The following is a 20,835-nucleotide window of genomic DNA, read 5'->3' as shown; positions in this document are numbered from 1 at the left end:
CATGACTTTTAATATGTTGCCGCTTCATTATTATTCAGTTCAAAATAATTTCTGATTTTCACTGTCAATTCTTCTTGACTTATAAGTGATTTTGGACTGTGTTGTTTAATTTTCAAATCTTTGATACTTTTCGTGTTACTTTTGTTATTTCTATCCTAACTCTACTTTCTACCCTACTTCCACATTAGTCAGATTACATACTCTGTATTTCAATCCTTTGAAATTTGTTAAGACTACACGGAATATGGTCATCTGATACCTTTTCTCTGTGCAATTTTATAGATATGCTCATTCAGTTTTTGAAAATTCTTGGCCAGTATCTCTTTAAGTTTTTTTCTACTATATATTGCCTCTATTTCTGAAACTCCAAATTCATACATATTCAAAATTTTTATTATGTTTTATATATTTCTAATAATTTTGTTCTGTATTTTTAAATTCTTTATTATCTCCAGGCTTCAATATGGATATTTTCTACAGATCTATCTTTCAATTTGTTAGTCATGTCCTGAACATCATCTAATCTGTTGTTAAACTCATCTATTGAATTCAATTATTACATTTTTCTGCCCTATAATTTTTGTTTCAATTTTTAAATATATATATGTATGTGTGTGTGTGTATATATATATATATATATATATTCCAGTTCCTCAGTTAAATTCATTATCTTATTATGTATTTTCTTCAATACATTTATGTTCAAGCTTTTGTAAACTTCTGTCTGAGAAGTACAGTATCTTGATCGTTTGTGACACAATCTTATATACTGGGTTTTTTTTTTTTCCCTTTCCCTTTGGTTTTGGTAATTTGTTCTTCTGTTGGACCATGTTTTGCTGGTAGCTGGTAATCTTTTATTGAATACCTAACATTGTACATTTTAAAAATGTAGATGTTATAGATGTTGCCATTTTCCTCCAGAGAAGCTGCAGTTTTCTACCTGTCTACAGTTAAAGCAGAGGCATTTCACCTTGACGTAATCCAGGACTGGGATAATTTGAGACTAGGTTTAGGCTTTCTGTGGGTTTGTCCATGTTTGATATTTCATTTTTCTTGGAGGATATCCCTTCAGATATATCAGCTAAAAGTCCAAGGTGTTTATAATTACCCATCCTCCTTAATTGACACAAATTCCAAATTTTGTTTCCCAAGCATAATGACACTGCTTAACTTTTTAGCCTCTGAATCTGGATTATGTTTGATTTTTTTTAGTCTGTTGCTCCCTCCCACTTAAGGTACACCAAAGTCTAAAGAAAAAAAAAATTGGTGTAAATCTCAGGTTCGCTTGTCTGTAATACCCTGGAATCTTGGGTCCTCAAGTCCTGGCTGCACTGGTAACCCTGAATTCCATTTTTTGTCTTCCCAGCCCCATGAGACTGCTGAAAAGCATGTCTAAAGATTTCTGCCCTCTAACGCTCATGCAATGAATCAGCACATTCCCAATGGATAAAAGCAGTGAAAAATGCCTGACTCACATCAGAGTGTGAGTGTGTGTATATGTGTGTGTGTGTGTGTGTGTGTGTGTGTCCTAAGATCTTGGCCCTCCTGAGTCCTGGCTGCTTTGATTTTTCTCTGATGCCTCCAAGCAATCGTTTTTTAAATTTATGATTCTTTTATAGCTATTCTCAGTGGGTGAATTGGTTTGATGACAGCTACTCCTTCATAGCCAGAACGAGAAATCCTTCATCTATTGAGATTTTAATTTTAATGATAAAAAATTGTTTCTCTGGTATTTATTTGATACTTTTTCTTTCAAAAGTTTGCAAAGATAATTATTTTTATCTCTAAAGTCTTCCACTAACTCTAGTGGACCTATCTTCTTGGATTTTTATCCTTCTTTTTGATGCTTCTCTTTTACAGTATCAGTTTTCTCTGAGTATTTGCTAATTCTTGGTGTCTTTTCATCTGTATTTGTGAATCCCAGTTTGCTTGCCTACTGTGTTGCCAATAGCCTGTCTCTCTTGGCTGTGGAAATGGAGCAGTGCCTATGCAGGAACAATGTTCCAGCAATTTGTCTTCTGAATGTAGGGAATCCTTGTCCCTTCTGGTGGTCAGTGGTTCTGTTGGGTACTCCTCTCCTCTGGCCAGTGCAAACCTGGTGCTAAGTATCTTCATTTAAAAAGATGAACTTATCCATCTCTTTAAGTCTGTATTTCCAGCTAGATGATTCTGTTAAGTTCAACAATATATAGTTCTAAGAAAGAGCTTCTCCAGGATCCACAATGAGATTTCTTTTCTTGTTTTTTGGATTTTTTTTTTTTTTAAATGAGGAAAGTAGCTGATGGATAACAGCAATCTAAAAAAATCCTCTGAGTTCTCAATTAAACATTAATTCAGGTGTTTTAATTGAGACTCTGTTATTTTTAAGAAATCTGGCCTAACTCTATTAGAAAAGGATGATTTTCTGACTTGGTAAGGATTCAAGTCATATTAACCCTGCTCCGTCACATCTCTGTATATCTATGGGAGCCATATGGTGTGTGCTAAAGATATGAGCTTTTAAGTCAGACAAACTTCAGTTTAAACCTCCACTTTATCCTCATGAGTTGTGTGACTCTGAAAATATTGTTTAAATTCTCCAGAATGGACCCATTCCTAACTTACAGGATTACTGTGAAGGGTTAATGTCCATAAAATGTTTGGCAGTAATGATGATACCTGATCCTCAACATAAATCTATTTTTTCGTAGTTCTGGACACTAGAAATCGGAGATCAAGGTATTGACAGTGTTGGTTTCTTTTGAGGCCTCTGTCATTGGCTTTTAGATGTCCATGTTCCCTCTGTGTGGTCCTCACAGGGTCTCTTTTTGTGTACACACATCTCTGGTGTGACTTTGTGTGTCCTAACCTCCTCTTCTTATAAGGACAACAGTTAGATTGGATTAGAGCCCACTCTAAAGACCTCATTTCAACTTAATTATCTACTTAAATACCCTATGTCCAAATACAGTCACATTCTGACGTACTAAGGGCTAGAAATTGGGTGTGTGAATTGGGGTGGAGGGAGGGACCACAATTCAGCCCATAATACCATTACTCTTGGTTCTTCCTGCATTAAGTAATATCACCAGGAAAAAATTAGTATTTCTACAACATCTTATGCCTCCACAAAAGTACCTGCACTGAGGTACTGCTTTAATTCTTTTGGCTTTAGAAAGTGTTGTATAGGAAGTATCCAGTTGAACAATGATTTAGTACCTTTTCAAAAACTATGGTTGAAACTATTTCCATAATGTTACCAATTTCCTTTAATAATACAACCTACATAATAACTGTCTCCTGAAATTTAAATTCCAGCAAACCTTCTGTCTTCAGACAGTGATAACTATAGGATAACTATAGATAGATGATAGATAGATAGATAGATATACAGATCTTCCTCAACTAACTATGGGGTTACAGCCCCATAAACCCATCATTAAGTTGAAAATATTGTAAGTCAAAATGCATTTAATACACCTAACCTACCAAACATCATAACACATTAGCCCACAGTTGGGCAAAATCTTCTAACACAAAGCCTATTTTATAATAAAGTGTTAAATATCTTATGTAATTTATTGAATACAGTACTGAAAGTGAAACGGAGAATGGTTGTGTGGGTACAGAATGGCTGTAAGTGTATTGGCTGTTTACCTTCCTGATTGCGTGGATGACCCGGAGCTGTGGCAAGGTCATTGCCCAGCATCACAAGAGAGTGTCCATACCACATAACACTAGCCCTGGGCAAGATCAAATTTCAAAATTTGAAGGATGGCTTCTACTTATTGAGTATCACTTTTTCACGATCACGAAGTCAAAAAATTCCAAATCAAACCATCCTAAGTTGGGGACCGTCTGTGTGTGTGTGTGTGTGTGTGTGTGTGTGTGTGTGTGTGTGTAATTACACAGTTTTTAGATAAGTTTTGTTCTTGTAATAATTGTTTCTTCTCTTTTAATTTCTAAAAAATGTTTAACTTTTATTTGGTCTCTTCATGTAACTATTCTCTTTATTATATTTTGTATCTGTTCAAATAAACACTTTAAAAATTATAATAATTAAATTATAATATAAATTATAATAATTAAATAAATAATTATTCTTATTCTTAGTTTTGACCATACTGTTGAAAAATGATAAAGGGCTAAAAGGTGGCATGGAAGCAGGAATCCATGGAGGGAAACATGGAGGAAAAATAACATGTAAAGGAGGAACTGATAAGCAGTCAACAGCAGATGTTTCATATTCATTTGCATATGTCACGGTCGAAAATATGGCACCATTGTGTGAGACACTGTTTTTTTATTATGTTTCTATAAATAATACTTATGGAGGATAATTGAAAACTAAAGGCTACATTTTATTTAATAATGCTCTACTTTAAAACATCTACTTTAAGAAATGTCTATGGGGCTTTAATAGAAAATTTATTTACTGGTCCAAATATTAAATATCATGTATATTTAATTATAAATACTCATTATAAATCTAGTATCTGTCCTGCCATATTTAGAGGATCTTGAGCTTCCTTACACTTGTCCTTTCCTACCCTCAGCAAAGCTGATAGTTCATTTATTGGTATATGCTTTATTATTCTCTGAAGCTGGTTTCCACCATCCTCAATAAGTCCAAGGTTAAGGATTCAGACCTCACATGTGAACCAGCCCAGTTCTACATCCATAGTCTTCGCCCTTTGGTTTGACTCTTCATTTTGCTAACATGTGTCCTGACTAAAAGGGGCCAAAAGGGAGACAGCAAATGGATCAGAGCAAACCCATCTCCATCTCCACTAATGAAAACACAACGTAATGTCTCTGACCTGCCGATGGGTCAGCAACCCTACAATTTCTACCTGACAGGAGGGACACTCAGGATTGTGAGTTTTTTCCAGAATGATACTAGACGATGACATTTTGAATGTGTTTCCTATAAGCATAAAATATATTTCCTTATGAACAAATATTTTGTGCCTATAGTTCTATGTGTGCATGTTCCTTATCAAAAAGGCTAAAAAAGGTGTGGCTGATTTTGAGAGCGCAGTACCGTTATGTCTTTACTGTGTGAGGAATGGAGGAGGATTCAGAGAGAGTAAAATCAAGGCTAATTAATAACAGCAACAGCTACTGTTGATTGATTACTGTATGTCAGGTGCTGTGCCAATATTTTACATACATTGCCTTCTTAAATGCATTTAGTTAAGTCTGTGGACGTTTATAAATAGTGTGAGTGCCTTATCCTCAGTTGTACATTTCTTAAGTGGGGAAGGGATGCAGGGCAGAGCCCAGAGCTCTCATGTTCCCAAGTGGAGGCCACTGACTTTTAATTGTCATATTTATAGTTTAAAAGGTCATCATGTTGGGAACTCCCTGTTGGTCCAGTGGTTAAGACTCCTTGCTTCCACTGCAGGGGGCGTGGGTTTGATCCCTGGTCCGGGAACCAAGATCCCACATGCCATGCGGCAAGGCCAAAGAAAATGATCATCATGTTTATCTTTCCAAGAGTTTCTATGCCAGCCTGGGTATTGATTTGAAGGGGTATGGGGCCCTCAAATTTTCATGGACTGTCTAGCTTTAGAACCTGATTTATTGTTTTCCTCTTGAAACTACATGGGTTATTTCCTTTAAATGTCAAATTCAAGGGTAAGGATCCACACTGCCTCAAAGACCAGAAAATTCACGTATTCAGGCAATGTTCTAGGTGTTGAGTTTATAGCAGTGAACAAAACAGGTAAAAATTCCTGGACTCATGGAATTTTTATTCTAGTTAAGGGAAAGAGACAATATATAAATTAGTGAAATATATATAGACTTTTATGCTAGAAAATAGATGCTGAGGAGTGAAATAAAGCTGGGGAAATAAATGCAGGTGGAGGGATGGGGGGTACAATTTTTAACTTCATGTTTAGGAAAGGGTCTCATTGAGAAAGAACCATTCAGAAAGGAACACTTCCTGAACGAAGTGAAGGGTTAGTTCATCAAATATAAAAGCCCCAAAGCAGAAGCATGCTTGGTATCTTCTAAGATTAGCCAGGAGGCCAGTGTGATGAGAAGAGAATGAATGAGGGAAAGAGTAAAGCCAGATCAGTTCAGAGGACCTTGTAGGCCATTATAGGGACACCATCAATGTGAAGTCACTGTAGAGTTTTGAGGGTAGGGGTGACCGAACCCAATTTATGAATAATGGGATTAAATTCTAGCTACCTGTGTTAAAAATCAATCAGATGATCAGAGAGAAGAGAATAAGAGCAGAAGAGGAGAAACGTATAGATGTCAACAGGACATCTATAGTGAAAATCCAAATAAGAGATGATGTTGGCTAGGACCAATGCAGTACCAGTGGGAGAAGTGGAAAATGACATGTATGAACAAATTTTGGAAGTACAGTCAACAGGATTCAGTCACAGATACAGTGTAAGAGTCAAGGACAATTTCTATTTGTTTTCATCCCAACAATGGGAAAGATGGACTAAAGGCAAGGAAGACCACTGGAAGAAGAAGTTTAGGAATGAAGATGGGATTCAGATGCTTGTTAGTTTTGGATCGTATATGTCAGACATCTAAGGGGAGCTACCCAGAAGGCAACTGAGTTTCCTGAGGGAGGCCTGGAATTAGTCAGCATATAGTTTTTAAGGCAGGGCTACCTACATAACTTGTGAGGCCCAATGAAAAATGAAAATGTAGGCTTCCTTATTCAAAAATTATTGAGAATTTCAAAACCCTGACAGAAGAACATTAAACCAAGTGTGAGGCCTTTCTGAGTGAAGGAGCCTGTGTACAGGCAGTGCACCCAGAAAGCTGGTCCTGCTTTAAGGCCATAAATCTGAATGTTATCATCAAGAGAGTAATGTGGCCAGATAGACAGATAGATAGATAGGCAGATAGATATCCAAGGACTGAGGTCTGGGATACTTCAAGGTAAAGATGTTAGAGAGAATGAGGAGGACCCCTCAGAACTGACTGAGAAGGAGAAGCCAGCAAGGTATTTGAACTCGACAAAACAGAAACAATAATAAAATGTTTGATATGGACTTGGGATGGTTCATTAGTATCCAGGCTCAATCCAAAGAGCTGGTGGGGGTGCTGTGCGTTATCGCCTCTGGTGTCCCATTGCAAGGGGAGTCTTATTAGCTTGGATTGTTTCATGATAGGTTGATTTGAGGCTTTTACCACCCACAGGACAACTCCAGAGTTTCTTTGTAAACTTCTCCATCTTAAAAAAAAAATTGTTTTAATCACTTCTAGTAATTAATGAGATTTTGAAATCCATTGGCTGAAGCCCTTCTGAAAAGCAGAAGATCCATTTGTGGAGGTAGGTGACACTTTGGCGGACACACAGATGAGGGAATAGATAACAGAAGTAGAGAAAGGCAAAGGCAGGCTTTAAGTGTAAACGTAGCTTTCTCACTGGTCAGACTGTGTGAAGCAGACAAACGGGACCTGGCTGACTGCAGCAAAAAGTGAGATGAAACCACTCAGGGCAAGGCAGACAGGAATAAATAATCTGTTTCTTATCATATGGCACAAATCCGTCTGGGGTGTTAGGTTTCTTAACAGGTTACATTGGTTACATAGGGGTTGAAAACTCACCAGCTTGGATATCTGTGGAGTTCTGTGTGCAGGCAGCTGGTTGAAAGTAAAAGACTGACCTTTCCCCTGGAGTAATATAATCTCCTCCCTCCTTACCCTTCCTAGAGTCTTTAGTGATTCCAGGCCAGGACCTACGTTCAGTAGACCCTGGATGTGCACAAATGACTCTTGCAGAGAATGAAGAGGAAGCTGTAATAGGTCCCAGAAAAGATGTCATGTTAATATGCTCCATTGTGCCATCTCCTCCCTGGCTTAGCCAGAGATCATTTAAGTCAGCTTCACTGCATGTGACTGCTTCAGCCTCAAAATGTCCAGGGGCTGTGGAGGCAGAGGAAGTGACAGGCTATCAATGGACATAATAGAAAAGACACTCCTCTTCCTCTAGGTACTAATATTTTGGAGTGACAAGGGGCAGAGTGTGGGGCATAAAAGAAGGATGGAAAAAAAGAAGGTTACATTAATATATCCAGTACCACTGTCAGCATCTCTCAGTGGATTTATGTTGGTTATAGGGAGTTAATATAGTTTCCTCCTAATATAGTTACAGCATTCTGGTGAACTGTAACTGTGATACAGAGAACCAGTGCACTATTCTATTCCCTATCAGCAAATAGGAGTTGACTTTTGGGCAAAATCTTATTCTGCCTACTTTGAAGTAAGATTACAAAAGCATTTTCCTTGACATCATATAGTGAGAGCAGGGCTGTCAGCTCTTCACTAAACTGTCAACTTTGGATAACTGGCTCATAGCCCCCTCTCTTATTCTATACACCTGGAAGGATGCTTTGTTGGCAGCCTTTTAGATTCAAAGTTGTAGGGAAAATAATCTTTGTTGAGCTACTACTGTTTTGCACCTTTGAGACATTTTATAAAGATTATGTCATTCCACCTATAACCCTTCTATGAGAAAAGTATTATTTTCCCCCATTCCATAGGAAATAAATTAAAGGTCAGAGAGGAAAATAAGATCTCACAACTGTTCAATTGCCAGGGAAGCTTTATTAGAGTTCAGATTGTCACCTGGTGGGTCGACTAGGGGCTTTTACCATCCACAAGGCAACTCCAGAATTTCTCTGTAAACTTCTTTATCTTTAAAAAGAATTTTAAGTGGCGGTGCTGGAATTCAAGCTCAGGTCTGCTTGAACATGTTTCTTCCTTACATGGTTCAAGTAATTAGAATATTCAACAGGTATAAAAAAAATCCATGAGTTTTTTGGAAACAAGTGCTCATTTTCAATCTTTTAATATGATCTTTCCATTTCTTCTTAAATATGGGAGATACTGAAAATCCTGTAATCCATGATGCTAAGAAATTAACTTCTCTAGAAGGACAGTAGGTGGCATTTCATTTCTTTGCTTATTTTGGTCTTACTGCTTTCATTGAGGTTATAATATATATGACATTTTTATTTCATTAAATATTCAAAGAGGAAGTTCAAAAACTCAGTCTGCTCACAGTCTGAAGTCCTGTAACAAAGCCTTGGCCACTGTAAGGTTTTAGATTTTAGGGTATGATTTTTGTATAGATGCTTTTTATATATTAAACCCACATTAAAATTTTTCAGAAGCTGTTGTAAGAGAGCACATAAGATCTGTAATTTGCAATCACAGTGTCTAATGGAGGGCTTGGAACGCTAAGCATAGTACTGTTTAATCCTAATGTCTATGTTTATTACATCTTCTTTTGAGTTGGCTTGCTAAGAGGATAGACTACAGTAATATATTTAATGTAGAAACTAGCATTCCAGAATCTTCTTCATGCTTAATATTTAACAAAATCAAGTTTACTATATATTACAGAAATTATTCTGAATAACGGGAGAAAATTATCACTTACATTTATGGTAGTGGATAAAATTTATAAGATTTTCAAACTAGAAAGGTATTTATGAATTATTTGGACTAGTATTATATGTTTTAGCAAGACCAACAGGTTAAGACATATAAAAAGAATCCAACTAATCAATATGGATGTTCCCATCATTTCATGGCTATACCTCTGGAAGGTTTTTTTTTTTTTTTTTTTTTTGCAGTACACGGGCCTCTCACTGCTGTGGCCTCTCCCGTTGCGGAGCACAGGCTCCGGACGCGCAGGCTCAGCGGCCGTGGCTCATGGGCACAGCTGCTCCGCGGCATGTGGGATCTTCCTGGACCGGGGCACGAACCCGTGTCCCCTGCATCGGCAGGCGGACTCTCAACCACTGCGCCACCAGTGAAGCCCTTGTTTGGTTTTTGTTTGTTTTTTAAGTTAAAGTGACTTGGCTGGGTCTGACTGGGACAAAACTGATGGTTCCCTATTTGAGTGGCTTTGGAATATTTATGTGTGGTTTGCATTTGGCTCTATCCTTTCCTCATCATTACATCCTTTCTCTGCAGCCCATTTTCTGCATAGCCTTTCTGCAGCAATGCTAGCTGGAGAATAAGTAGGAATTCAAAGAGGATTAACTATTGTATAAGAAGCTTATGAGTATTCATAATAATAAGTTGCTTAAAACTAGGTGGCAAAGCTTAGGGAGGTTCGTGTGGTTTAAAGGCACATATTCACATTTTATCAGGACCTTCTTAATTGCAGTAGATTAGTTCTCTCAAATTTAACATGAGTTTTCACTCGTTGGCAGGTAGCCTGAGAAGTCATGGCATGTAGTAATTTATCACTTTGCCGAGGGATGTATCTGAATCACGTCTCTACTGAGGAGGGTACGCGTGAGCCCAACCTAGAATCTGGATTCATACCTCATCTCTTTGTGTTTCTTACTTAAAATGTCATCAACCCTGATGTCCATTTGACAGAGTGGAAAATTATGGAAAGCGTATTCTGTATGATTTGTGTAAATTAAGGGTTTCTTGAAGATCTTCATATACTTAAAAATAATGAGTGGTATCTGAGTAATTATTGTGTGATTTCTTAGAGGTATATAAGAAGAAATGTAGATTACAGACGCTAGGGAAGCTTATACCCTGGTTGTGCATTTTTTATGGATTATTACAAAGTTCATATAAATTGTTATAATCACATAGTTATACATTAGCAAGTGCTCCATTGTATTTATTTTTTAATGCACTAGTGCTTAGAAGTAAAATAAGGACATTATAATCAGGATTTATCATGGAGGACTTCCTGAAGGGAGTGAACTTTGAAACAAATCGATCCTAAATATCACCTTGTTGAAGGGTGTTCCCATACTCACGATAGGGTCTTAAGCAAAGGACAGCCTTAGTGGTAGATAAATTGAACAGTAAACTCAGTAATCCACAGGATATGATTTTTCAGACAAGGACAGTCTTTTTACTAGTGCCTGAAGTTCTCTTCATGTTTCAGACAGTTTCTCACCTCAAGGCTTTGTCATCTGTTAAGAGAAACAGTCTCCCCTAGGAAAAGGAAGCCATAAGGCTGATTCAGGTATTTACTCTTGAAGGTAAATATATTTTGAGTCTTTATTAAAAAGGACACAATTAATTTGGGGATTGCTGGATGCAATCTGACAACTTTACATTTTCAGAGGTATCATTAGAATGAACAGACATTAATGTAGAAACAATAAATGCTGGAGAGGGTGTGGAGAAAAGGGAACCCTCTTGCACTGTTGGTGGGAATGTAAATTGATACAGCCACTATGGAGAACAGTATGGAGGTTCCTTAACAAACTACAAATAGAACTACCATATGACCCAGCAATCCCACTACTGGGCGTATACCCTGAGAAAACCATAATTCCAAAAGAGTCATGTACCAAAATGTTCATTGCAGCTCTATTTACAATAGCCCGGAGATGGAAACAACCTAAGTGTCCATCATCGGATGAATGGATAAAGAAGATGTGGCACATATATACAATGGAATATTACTCAGCCATAAAAAGAAACGAAATTCAGCTATTTGTAATGAGGTGGATAGACCTAGAGTTTGTCAGACAGAGTGAAGTAAGTCAGAAAGAGAGAGACAAATACCGTACGCTAACACATATATATGGAATTTAAGAAAAAAAAATGTCATGAAGAACCTAGGGGTAAGACAGGAATAAAGACACAGACCTACTAGAGAATGGACTTGAGGATATGGGGAGGGGGAAGGGTAAGCTGTGACAAAGTGAGAGAGAGGCATGGACATATATACACTAACAAACGTAAGGTAGATCGCTAGTGGGAAGCAGCTGCATAGCACAGGGAGATCAGCTCCGTGCTTTGTGATCGCCTGGAGGGGTGGGATAGGGAGGGTGGGAGGGAGGGAGACGCAAGAGGGAAGAGATATGGGAACATATGTACATATATAACTGATTCATTTTGTTGTAAAGCAGAAACTAACACACCATTGTAAAGCAATTATACTCCAATAAAGATGTTTAAAAAAAACAAACAAAAAAAGCCCCACTATGCTGAGCAAAAGAAGCCAGAAAAAAAATCATGGAGATGATAAAGGGGTCTCTTCATCATCTTAAAACATGGCTACCTTGTAACCTCAGTATTCCAAGTTATTTGGGAGAAATTATATTTTCAGCTCAGGACATGAAAAATGTAAACAGATCAAAGGTTTTATTTTTAAAGAGGTGAAATATTCATACAATGGAATATTATTGACTCTTTAAAAAAAGAAGAAGGAAATCCTGCCATTTGTGACAACATGGATGAACCTGGAGGACATTATACTAAGTGAAATTAGTCAGATACAGAAAGACAAATACTGCATGATCTTACTTATGTGTGGAACCTAAAATAGTCAGACTCATAGAAGCAGAGAGCAGAATAGTGGTTACCAGGGGCAGGGGAAAGGGGAACTGGGGAGATATTGGTCAAAAGGTACAAACTTCCAGTTATGCAAGATGAATATGTGACTACAGTTAACAATAATGTATTGTTTACTTGAAATTTGTGAAGAGAGATCTCAAGCATTCTCACCACAAAAGAATAAAATAAAATAATGAAAGAAATAAAATGGTTACTATGTGATGGATATGTTAATTAACTTGATTGAGATGATCATTTCATAATATATGTTTATCAAAACATCAAGTTTTGATAAAACCTTAAATATATACAATTTCTATTCTTTGATTATACCTCAATAACATTGGGGAAGAAAAAAGATTAAAATACTGTCATGTTTGTTTTCATAACATAATGAAAAAAGCTAAAGCAGTGATTTTAGGTTTGACTTTTTCAGTTCATTAACCTCTAGATTGCAGGAAGAAAAATCTTCCAGAGGGACTTCTCTCTGTAAGTACCAGAGCAGTCAATTTCAGTGAAATAAGGATAAGGAATGAGCACAGGGGGAGAATTTTTCAAAATGCAGATGTCAGGACCCATCCCCAAAGGGCAGATTTCAGTCTTGGAAGGAGGAAGTCTTATACGTATTTTCTAAAAGCACCCACATTTATTTTGATCTGATGCAATCATCTAGAAACCCTCTGGAATTATCCTTTAGGAGGGCTATTAAAAAATATCAAGCCCTTATGGCATGCTTGTGATTTATCCAATTTGGAAGCTGGAATTAAGTAATTATGTGAAGATGCAAACACTCGCATTATCCAAGCAATGGTGTGCAATAGCGATGATCTGGACTATTTCACTCCCACTCTATTTCCACTATATATAATTTACCTTCTAGGTTAGGTTTACTGTTGAAAGAATAACATTTGACCTTGTGATACCTCCCTGAATAAGGTTTGTGTGACATAAAATGTTAGTCTTTTGCTAGATTGATTTTGCTCCCTTTCTTATATATGCTTAATTATAATCTAAGGAGGAAACTAAGCTCTGTCAGCTTACTTGTTTGTTTTTGTTTGTTTTAAAAAATTGGGCTTCATAAACAATACAACTTTACCCACATTTGCAGGTGGGGATAAAGGAACGTTTCACTATAATTAAGGGCAGTTCTAATAAGTGCCTTCTAATGCACTGTTAGCAGAGAAGCTGGAATAATCTCAGAAAACCGTTATATTATTTGCTTTATCTTAGGTCAGGCTTACCAACATTGATTCTATGTTTTTTTTTCCTTCTTCAGATGTACATCCAGACAACAACACTTACTGTCTCCATGAGTTTAAGTGCTTCGGTGTCTCTGGGCATGCTCTACATGCCCAAGGTTTATATTATAATTTTTCATCCAGAGCAGAATGTTCAAAAACGCAAGAGGAGCTTCAAAGCTGTGGTGACAGCTGCCACCATGCAAAGCAAACTGATCCAAAAAGGAAATGACAGACCAAATGGCGAGGTGAAAAGCGAACTCTGTGAGAGTCTTGAAACCAACAGTAAGTCATCCGTAGACTTTCCGATGGTCAAGAGCGGGAACACTTCCTGATAGATGTAGGTTGAACATTCTTCTACTGGTCTTGGGGACTGTGCTACGTGGTTCCAGGGGCCTGGTGGTACTCGCACACCATGAGACCATCACAGCAGTTAGAACCATTTGGTTAGAACAAAACGATTTCAAGGCAAGTGGCTCCTCTCCAGAGCATGAACATAAACACGAAATCTCTTTTACAAAGTGTGACGCTCAAGTCTCTCTTTTGAGGCATTACAGAGCTTGAAGCTTGGAACTATGCTTCATTTATAAAATTATCCTTTAGCTCTTAGGAACTACTCTCCAATCTTTTTCAGTTCAATACTGGTCGCTCTTCACAGAATTAATAGTTAACTAGTATTTATAAAGCATGCTAACAAAGATCTTACACAAATAAATGATACGTTATTCAGATATTTAGGGAAATGAGAAAACTAGTTAGCTAACATCTTAGGTTAAGTCATAGTCTATATTTGTTTCCCCAACGTGGTCCCCTTCTTTGGTTTCCCTTGATTTTCCTTCTTGGATATATTAAGATAATTAGAGCTCTTCTCTGAAAGCCTCATGACCCTGAAAACAGGACCCCTTCTACAGCCACCACTCCACTTTTCCGTTCCTCACCTATTATCTTCTCTATACTCATCCCTGAAGAAGCACATAACAACATACTGGTACCAAACTAAGCCAGTAGAGTTTAACTGAGCTGTTCAAGTCCATCTTGGACTCTATGGAAGAGTAGCAAATAGATTGAAGTTATGTATTGCAAAATACCAGAAAGCTGAATAAGTAAAAAAAAAAATTATATATATATATATGTGTGTATGTGTGTATAACCTATACATTACGAGATTCTGTATATGGTTCAATATAACACAGGCATTAAGGATAAAACCCTACACAAAAATGCCCTCTTCCTCTCGGATTCTGCCAGGAGGCTGTATCTCCTTTTCTCTGTACTTTTGACATGAAATACAGAAAAGATTGAGATGACTTTATCTGATTTAATTATTATAACAACTTATAGTCTTCACTAGATTCACAAACCTTCCCTTGCATCAAGAGTTCCAGATGAACACTGTCTACTCTAATGGCCCACATGCAGAACTATCCTTAGAAGATAAGTATTGATTAATTAAACCTATTGGCTTCAATTACTATCAGACTTCTTGGAATGACTGGCCAGGTCCTCTAGGAAGATGGCCTTCAGCTCATAAATATCAAATTTAGTTACTTGTAGAGAAAGAAGCCTTTTAAGAATTTCACAGACATTCCCCACATATTCACTCTTCTGCAAACATGAAATCTTGAGGAAGTGCAAGAGGAGGTGATTATAGATAAGCAATTGACTAAGAGTGGGGCTATCTGGGCTCCCAGCAAAGGTTGTGCTGTAACTACTCTCAAAGGCATCAGTGTAGAATGCTTGTGATTTCAGGGCAGAATTTTATTTGTTTCTTCTGCCTTGAAATCATCAGTGCAGGAAGTTAAAACCTAATGTAGGATGCCAATAAACTACTTTTGGCCAGTGATACACTTTGAACACTGGCACTCTCAGGATGACTCACCAGAGTCTATAGTTGTACTTGGTTTTTAGCAGCAATCCAGAATACCTTATATAATATGGTTGCACATGGAAACAACCAAATGTACCCTGAAATAAACACCAGTTATCCTGGACTCACCTCTGAAATGTGGTAAGGAAAAAAATTAATAAACTTTTTCCACCGCTTTAAAAAAATAAGTTAGTTCCCTGAAGGGAAAATTTGCTGTATTGACAAAGACTAATCCCATGCTATAGAAATAAGTCTCATACATTTTGTTTTCCTTTTATTATTTTCTGTTGCTGTTGAAATGGAAATTTCATAGCATGTGTACGTTTCCCTCTTTTCTCTGAAAATAAGAATGAAAGATTACAAATGTGAAGGCTGTATGATTGCTAAGCCTATAATATTTTGGAGGAGTTGAATGCTCACCTTTGGAAGGTAAAAGAAAGTTAAGAAGGTGAATCAAGATAAAGTCAATTATGGCCTCAAAGAAGGTTAAATTGTACTTCGGGGATTTTACTGTACTAGTCATCTTTTACAGGAGTGGTTTGGGTTGAACAAATTAGGCTCAGATAAAGTGATTACAGTTTACACATTCAGGAGAGACAGAGTAGGAAATCCTCACACATCCTTCTGCAGTCCCACTCCTGGTAACAGTTGTTAACCTTTGATCACTTAAGGACTAGCTACAATGTACCCCTTGTGTGCTTGTTCCCTTTACCAAATGCACAAGTGGTTTGAATGGAAAAAGTAAAAAGTCTTCCAAAATCACAAACTCTCTAAAACTACCAAAAACTTGAAGAGCTTAAATGCAAAATTTTTCTTCTAAAAGTGTGTCTTATGTCTTTAGCAGTATAATTGAATATTGGAAAGCTTTTGCCATTCAACTCTCTGTAACTAGTACCTTGCCTCGTCAGATTTAAAATACCTCCTTTCAAAACCGGTGGAGCCTATTCTCAATCTAACCAGCACTAGTTAATCCACTGGAACAGTGTCCGTGCTGCCACATCCTCATACTTTCTGCTACCGGACTTTTGATAAGTCACCATTACCACAATGACCTGACAGTGATGTACCGGACAGTGTTTTGTAAACTATAAATCACTATATAAAGGTAAATGTATCATTGCTCCCATGAAAATACAGATTGGTTTGTGAGTAACAAAAAAGAAGACAAAACTCAAAAACTAGTTTTTTAGCATCCTCTTTTTTAAAGATTTTTGGTTTTGATGTGGACCATTTTTTTTAAAGTCTTTATCGAATTTGTTACAATATTGCTTCTGTTTTATGTTTTGGTTTTTTTGGCCCCGAGGCATGTGGGATCTTAGCTCCCCGACCAGAGATTGAACCCACACTCCCTGCATTGGAAGGCGGAGTCTTAACCACTGGACCGCCAGGGAAGTCTCTCCCTTTTTTTAATATGTGGAGGATTTTGATAATTATGGCTACTATGCTACACTCAGGATTCTTTTTCTGACCAATTAACTGTATTTATGATATGCATGCAATGTTTTTCTTTCATAGCTATGGAGTTCTACAAGTCCATCATTCTTAGAAATTTCATCTTAAAGATGACTTGTTAATGCCAGAAATTCTGATCACATATTTAAGGAAAGCTTCTAATGGTACACAGAATAAATAAAAGCAATGTGAAGCTAGAAGGGAGACCAAATGACTCCATGTTAATGACTGAATTTGCAGCACACTACATTTCACACATAAAAAGGTCAAGTGTTCTTTCATACAAGTGTGGAAAGAGAGTTAGAAACAAAGTTGGTATATATGAATTTTATCAACGGTACCCAATTAACGAATGCTGTAACACGGTATTCCTTAAGCTCTATTCATGCATAATTCATGAAAACAGCTGCTTCTGGAGGTAGATCTCCTTTCTCTAGCTTATGAACACAGTGTGGTGTGCACAGGAAATTCACTGTTGCTGTATTCAAGCCTGACTTTCACATAAGCACATTCATCAGCGGAAGTATTACATTAGCTTGTATGCCCATCTCCGATCCCTTTTGTTCTGTAACACTTCTGGGATAAAGGTAAAAGTATCACTGCTGCCATGAAAATATGCAGACATACCTCGTTCTACTGTGCTTCACTCTATTGCATTTCCCAGATACTGCATTTTTTTCAAAAGTGAGCATTTCTGACAACCCTGCACTGTCAGATGATGGTTAGCATTTTTTAGCAACGAAGTATTTTTGTCTAATTTAGGTATGTCCATTGTGTTTTTAGGCATAAGGCTATCACACACCTAGACTACTGGATAGTGTAGACATAACTTTTATATGCACTGAGAAACAAAAAAATTTCATGTGACTTGCTTTATTGTGATATTCACTGTATTGCAGTGGTCTGGAACCTAACCCACAAAATCTAGATTGGTCTGTGATTAATAGAAAAGATAAGACTTAAAATTCAAAAACTCTATTATTTTAGCATCCATCTTTCTTTCTTCTTGGAAGAAAAAAACGGAAGATTCTTGCAAGATATCTGCCATTCACATCGTTTCAGTGTTGACTAAATTATGTTTCCAAAGCCTTACATCCTTCTTCTAATCAGAAAAATTAAGATTACTTTCTTTTTGTAAATTACAGTCTTAGTTCTCAATAGAATTCTACATCTTTTTCCCTGGAGGTTACTTCTAAGAGTTCAAACAATGAAATAATTTCTAAAAAGCTTTAGAGTCTTGAAGTTGGAATGATCCTTGAAGATTAACATCTGAATATCATCTTCGTTAAGGTCTTTAGGCTCTTGTTCCTCTGTTACAACCATAATTTTTCTTTCTAGCTATCTGCAAATTTGGTAGATATTTCTCACATTTTTAGTTACTGTTAAATATACTGAATAGGGCAGGAAGTTGAGCAATCTTTTAAAGGGTCGTTTTTCTAACTCATAATTTTTCTCCATCTTGTCTACAAAGATCATATGAAAGTCTTTCAAAAGCATAGTTGAAGCACAGATTTCATTTTCTTAGAATATATTTAGAGGCATATGAGAGCATTATATAAATTTAAAAATAAAGACCATAAAAATCACTGTGTTTCACTTCACACCAAACCAAAGGTAAAAGACACCCTACCTTTTAGAAGCATAAATAGAAAAGTAGCATTCCATATGGACTCTCTAAGACAACAGCCATTCCCCACAAATCTACTGTGCCTCCATCCTCACAAAAACACAATGTTGTGGATTGTGGACCAGTGATGAAGCTGAGGCCCCATAACCTGGTTCAGTGACGTTTTTTCACTCATCTTGTAGAGAAGAGAATGCAATTTAAAACCAAGTCTATTGGTGTATAACAGAAACTAACACAGTAGTGTGAAGCAATTGTACTCCAATAGAGATCTATTAAAAAAAAAAGTCTAAGATCTACTTCCTTTCCACTGTCCCTCAATAATAACCTAAGGTGAGCAACATAGAAAGATACGCAGATATGTCCCACCTGTTTTTGGCATGAAGCACATAATATTCAATGAAATAAAAAACAGCAAAAACCTCTACAGCTAGCACTTCCTGGGCTCCCTGTATTAATTTTAGTGACTGTGGACTTTGTCTGATCCTGGTCTCTGGTAAGAACTTGTCTGGTCAATTACCAGTATTCATGTACACTACAATGGAATGAGTCTAACTGCCAATTATTTCAGAGAAGAAACTTTACAATTTCCTTATTCAATGTTCAAAAGTAAATTATTCTCTAAAAATCTGTTTCACCCTGAATTGAACTTATATAGTGAAATACATACGTTTTGCACTTTTTCTTCTTTCTTCTTATGATTTTTCATTCCAGAGTTCCACTGAAAAAAATAAGATATCACTTTTGAATTTTAAAACAGATTTTTTCCATCACATCTTTCAAAAATGCAAAGTAATTATTTGGATTTAGATTTGTATTTCTGGAAATTTAAGTATGAATATACTTAAACTTAGAATATTTTCTAAGTTTAGACTTAGAAATATTTAGAATTAGAATATTTAGACTTAGAATATTTTCTTGTTCATACTTTTCTAATAATCTTACAATAATGGGTTTAGTTCATGATAAGTTCCTTCTTTGAGTCTTTATTTATTTTTTAAACATCTCCATTTGTATCCTTTGGATGAAACCAGACCATAAATATCTGTTGGCGATACACATTGATATTGTACTGTGTTCACTTCTAGAGTCTAAAAGTACTATTTTTAAATGGAAGATATATTCATTCTCAAAGCATGACTAATTATAATGACTAACCCTTTCTTGGTCATCAAATCAGACTCAAAGAATTGAGGTCTTTAACGTGGGTTGTAAGAAAAAATTCTTTTTTCATTTTGCAGGATAGAGAATTTCATCTGTTCTTTCATTTTTTATATTGTAAATCTGTTAGTCAAAATGCACATTTAAATTGAATTTCACCTAAATATATTAAAGACCAGGGCATTCACATTTTTAGTTTTCTGCCAGATGTCTACACTATAAATGAGACTAGTGGTTTTATAGATTAAAAATTCTGCTGCATTTTTATTTCTACAATTGTTGAAATCCTACTACACTGTTTAAAATAATAAGTAACAGGTTGTAAAGACCACATATCATAAAAAGTCATTGCAATATTTGAATTTTAAAATCATTTTAACAAACTAATTCATTATTCTGTACTATAATTTGTCTTAACAGCTTCCTCTACCAAGACGACATATATCAGCTACAGCAATCATTCAATCTGAAACAGGGAAATGATACAATATGAAGAAATGTGGTATGCGATCTTAAACGATGAACGTGACACCACCAACACTCACTCCTGGAGATCTCTGTAGACTACAATCAATCAAATCAATAGTCAATCTTGTAAGGAACAAAAACTAGCCACAAGCCAAAAGTATCAATAACAGGGAGTGAAGAAACCCATTTTATATAATACAACCAATGAGTGTCAAGCTAAAGTATTGCCTACTCATGAGCAGTTAAAAAAAAAAAAATCACAAAGGGAAAACTAATGTTAGCTTGTGAAAAAAAAAATGCTGTTGAAATAAACCGTGTCTGATGTTATTCTTGTAAGTATTTTTCTGTGATTGTGAGAACTCCCGTTCCTGTCCCACATTGTTCAACTTGTATAAGACAGTGAGTCTGTTTCTTGTAATGGCTGACCAGATTGAAGCCCTGGGTTGTGCTAAAAAATAAATGCAATGGTTGACGCATGCAATTTTTTATACAAATAATTTATTTCTAATAATAAAGGAATGTTTTGCAGATGTTGAGAGTTGTTTCGTTCCAGTTTTAAAGCCAGGGAAGACTCTTTCCAGTTGGCACTGCTGCTGTTAAAGCCCCGGTGTGCCAAGAAACGACTATTTCCTCGAGGAATGTCTTTTTGTACGTTTGCGTGTATGTGAAGAACATGGTCTTTCATTTCTCTATGAAAATATTATTTGTGTAAGATTTTTGTGAATATTTCAAGATTT

General features: G+C 36.4%; 1 protein-coding gene across 2 annotated transcripts in view; it reads left to right on the top strand.

The window, feature by feature from the left end:
* Nucleotides 1–20,632, top strand: part of GRM8 (glutamate metabotropic receptor 8) — a 755,282-nt gene extending 734,650 nt beyond the window's left edge. Inside the window, exons 10-11 of one of the 2 annotated variants that reach the window (XM_029233599.1) lie at nt 13,565–13,866; nt 20,051–20,632. In XM_029233599.1, coding sequence (XP_029089432.1) covers nt 13,565–13,861 — 297 coding nt within the window. In that variant the 3' untranslated portion in view covers nt 13,862–13,866; nt 20,051–20,632. The remainder of the gene's footprint in view (nt 1–13,564; nt 13,867–20,050) is intronic. The other variant, XM_029233597.1, reaches the window with a different exon arrangement.
* The last annotated feature ends 203 nt before the right edge of the window (nt 20,633–20,835 follow it).

This window comes from Monodon monoceros, unplaced genomic scaffold (assembly GCF_005190385.1).
Source record: "Monodon monoceros isolate NGI ecotype Baffin Bay Population unplaced genomic scaffold, NGI_Narwhal_1 Super_Scaffold_2, whole genome shotgun sequence".
Lineage (NCBI taxonomy): Eukaryota > Metazoa > Chordata > Mammalia > Artiodactyla > Monodontidae > Monodon > Monodon monoceros.
The sequence above is the reverse complement of the archived record's forward strand: the minus strand, read 5'-3'. Positions and strand labels throughout refer to the sequence as shown.